The 3994-nt window shown below is 53.4% G+C and overlaps 1 protein-coding gene across 1 annotated transcript; it reads left to right on the top strand.

Annotated features, from left to right (window-relative positions):
* Nucleotides 1-838: 838 nt before the first annotated feature.
* ASCL1 (achaete-scute family bHLH transcription factor 1) lies at nucleotides 839-3607 on the top strand. The gene is made up of 2 exons (XM_002687640.6): nucleotides 839-2121; nucleotides 2465-3607. Exon 1 carries the CDS (start codon nucleotides 1414-1416, stop codon nucleotides 2071-2073), a length of 660 nt encoding a protein of 219 aa, XP_002687686.1. The 5' UTR covers nucleotides 839-1413; the 3' UTR covers nucleotides 2074-2121; nucleotides 2465-3607.
* The last annotated feature ends 387 nt before the right edge of the window (nucleotides 3608-3994 follow it).

The raw sequence follows: 3994 nt of genomic DNA on the forward strand, positions 1-3994 counted from the left end.
ACTTGTTCAATTTTGGAGAGCATATTCTAGTTCTCACAACTGAATGGGACATTAGAGACCACCTAACCCAACCTTCTGTGGTTCCCAACGAGGAAACTGAGGCTCGGTGCGGATGCCGCTCAACAGGGTCACAGAGTTAGTGAGAGGATGCCTTGGTACCAGAACCTAAGTTTTAACAGTCACTTAGTTCCACAGAATTCTCCCCACCTTTCTGAACTTCTGGAGCTAATTTGCTTCTGCTCCCAATGACATCGGAGCCCCCCCCCCCCAAAGAGAGTGGCAGTAGGGTAGGAGAAGAAAACAGGAAAAATGGAGTCCTACTGTCCCTAACCTCCACACTGCCCTGTGTCACTTTTTCTGCCCAAACCCTTGCCTGTGCTGTTTTCCAAGTTTTCAGGAGAATCCCGGGACGCGTCACCCCAAACCTGTCTACCCCTACATCTCCAATTTTCAGAGCTATCCGCCTATCCGGTGACGCTGGCCCCCCCTTTTCCAGAACCACCCCCTGGCTGCAGCCCGCCCTGAGCGCGCCGCCTGTTTATTCAGCCGGGAGTCCGGCACGCGCCAGGCGCACGCACTGCAACAACAAACCCGGCTGAATGGGGAGTTTGCAAGGAACGGGCGCAGGGAACGGGAGGGGGCGGGGGCGGCAGGGGGAAAGGGGTGGGGAGGGGATGAGGGGGGAGTTTAGGGAGTGGAGTGGGAGGAGGCGGTAAGAGGAGGGGGGTGGGGGCTGCAGCCGCTCGCTGCAGCAGCGGGGAGTGGGGGGCGAGGCGGGGCCAGCGCTGCGCGTGGGGCTGGGTGTCCCGTTGAAAAGGCGGCCGCACTCCGGCCGCCCAGCACTCTCTCACTTCTGGCCAGGGAACGTGGAAGGCGCAGCGACAGGGAGCCGGCCAAGGAGGGCGAGTGAAAAGAAGGAAATAAGCAAAGAAAGGGGGTTAACCAAATAACACAAACAGCCCGAGTCGCGGCTGGAGAGACCGAGACCGGGCGCAAGAGCGCGCAACCCTAAGGGGAGAAGAACAGAAGACAGCAGAGCGCGCTCACCGCCGACTTTTGCTTCTGCTGCTGCTTGCTTTAAAAAAAAAACAAAACAAGAAGGCGCTAGCGGCAGCCTCACACGCGAGCGCCACGCGAGGCTCCTGAAGCCAACCTGCAAAGGGAGGAGGGGAGGGAGGAGGCGGGGTGGAGGGAGGAGGAGACGTGTGCACCTTCCTCACTCCCACCCTAAAAAGTCTCTCCCGGGGATTTTGTATTTTTGTAACTTACCTCGGGACTCCAGCTTTATCTCTCCCCTTCTCTCCCTTCTCTGTTCGTGCCTCTCCCCGGTCCTGTCTGTGTACCCCTAGCGTGCGTCCCGCACCTCGTGTCCCCGCTCGCTCCGATCGCGCGACTCCTTGGCCGCCGCTGTGCATGGAGAGCTCTGCCAAGATGGAGAGCGGCGGCGCAGGCCCGCAGCCCCAGCAGCCCTTCCTACCGCCCGCAGCCTGCTTCTTTGCCACGGCGGCGGCACAGAGCGCGCAGCAGCCGCCGCCGCCGCCGCCGCCGCCGCCACAGCTGAGCCCCGCGGCCGACGGCCAGCCCTCAGGGGGCGGTCACAAGTCAGCGCCCAAGCAAGTCAAGCGCCAGCGCTCTTCGTCTCCCGAACTGATGCGCTGCAAACGCCGGCTCAACTTCAGCGGCTTTGGCTACAGCCTGCCGCAGCAGCAGCCGGCCGCCGTGGCGCGTCGCAACGAGCGCGAGCGCAACCGCGTCAAGCTGGTCAACCTGGGCTTCGCCACCCTTCGGGAGCACGTACCCAACGGTGCGGCCAACAAGAAGATGAGCAAGGTGGAGACGCTGCGCTCCGCCGTCGAGTACATCCGCGCGCTCCAGCAGCTGCTGGACGAGCACGACGCGGTGAGCGCCGCCTTCCAGGCCGGCGTCCTGTCGCCCACCATCTCCCCCAACTACTCCAACGACATGAACTCCATGGCCGGCTCGCCGGTCTCATCCTACTCTTCGGACGAGGGGTCCTACGACCCTCTCAGCCCCGAGGAACAAGAACTACTCGATTTCACCAACTGGTTCTGAGGGTCTCGGCCTGGGTCAGGCCCTGGTGCGAATGGACTTCGGAAGCAGGTAGGTGGCATAGGGGCCGGAACCGGGGGATTCTCTTGTCTTCATTCTTTTTCTTCTGTAGGAGGGCGACTGCTCCCACGGAGATGAGGGGAGGGGTGGATTGAAAGGATTTGTGAGTTTGTCCTTTTCAAATCCGGGCGTGTAAGTTTCAGCCTTGGCTTCAGAGAGCGGCTTTGCCCAGGTCTCCAAGGACTTGCAGGGTAGGAGTACCGAGGTGGTATACCGACTCCTAGACTTGTCAAAAAAGGCGCTGTACCTGACAGATCTTTCTCCCAACCTCCACTTCCTCCCACCACTGGCCTCCAAGTTGACACTAACCTCTCCCCTTCTTCTTATGTTATAGGGCCTGCACAACCTGCATCTTCAGTGCTTTCTCCTCAGCGATGTTGGAAGGGAGAAGAAAGAAGAAGAGAATAAGAAGAAAACAAACAAATCCAGGCACCCCAACCCCTACATCAACTAAGCGCCGCACGCCTGAGAAGCAAGGCTCTCGCAAAACAGGGATGCGCTCAGAACAGTATCTTTGCACTCCAATCATTCACGGAGATAGAGTGACTAGGACCCTAGGATGACTAGGATGCACGGATTGCAGCTTGTGTGCAAAGCAGTGGGTTCCTGGCGTAAGGGAGCAGCACACGCCCTGTAGGAACACCCACCCACCGCTAACAGGCAGAGCTGACCTCCCCGCCCTCTCTTGAAAGCGCAGTTCTTTGGCCCTCTAGAAATGGGTTGGCGTCCTTCCTCTCTGTATGCCCCACCCTGATAAAGCTGTGGATTTTTGTCTGCAGTGAAAGTATGCTATCTGAAACCCCGACCCTCCCGGGGTTTTGAAAACCCCCAGCCTCTTGGGGCCCCCCTCCCCAATCTTCACTCCCTCACACCATCTTTTCCACCATTTTGATCATAGAATGCTTCCAATCTTTTGTGAATTTTTTTTTTATTATAAGAAAAATCTATTTGTATCTATCCTAACCAGTTTGGGGATATATTAAGATATTTTTGTACATAAGAGAGAAAGAAAGAAAAAAATTTATAGAGTTTTGTACAAATGTTTTAAAATGTGTATATCTTGATACTTTAACATGTAATGCTATTACCTCTGCATATTTTAGATGTGTAGTTCACCTTACAACTGCCATTTCCCCTATGTGGTTTTGTAAAGAACTGTCCTCATAGGTGAGATTGAAAGGCCATCAGATGTACTTCAGCACCAATGTGTCTTACTTTATAGAAACTTTGTTAATGTATTAATGATGTTATTAAATACTGTTCAAGAAGAACAAAGTTTATGCAGCTACTGTCCAAACACAAAGGGGCAGCCAGTTGGTTTCGATAGGTTGCCTTTGGGGAAATTTCTACCACTGCCCTTTTTTTTTTCTTACTGTTTTATTACAAACTTACAAAAGAAAATATCCCGTGTATAACCCTGTTTTATACAAACTAGTTTCGTAATAAAACTTTTTTCTTTTTTTACAAATGAAAATAATCAGCTGCCTCCAAGTCTTCTTTGACGCTACTGCCCCATCCAAGTTATTATCAAAATGCCAAAGGGAAGGGAGGGGGAGAGGGTGGTGTAAAGATGCTAAGTGGCAGAAATGACAAAGATAAGTGCTGTGACCAGGCCTATCTGAGGTGACTCTATGAAACTTGTACAAGGAGATATATCTTTACCTGTATATCTACATATATAGATAGTTTTCCTTGACATTTATGCTGCAAATGTATGCAGACACCTAGCAAATAGGTGGTGATTAACAGCTGCATCATCTTTTGATAAAACGTACACTGAAAAAAATCCCCCCAAAATGAACTGGAAGGAGAGGGTCCTCACCCCACTTTCTAACCCTTAGTTCCACTCTGAGTTTCTCATTGT

Source organism: Bos taurus, chromosome 5 (assembly GCF_002263795.3).
Source record: "Bos taurus isolate L1 Dominette 01449 registration number 42190680 breed Hereford chromosome 5, ARS-UCD2.0, whole genome shotgun sequence".
Classification (NCBI taxonomy): domain Eukaryota; kingdom Metazoa; phylum Chordata; class Mammalia; order Artiodactyla; family Bovidae; genus Bos; species Bos taurus.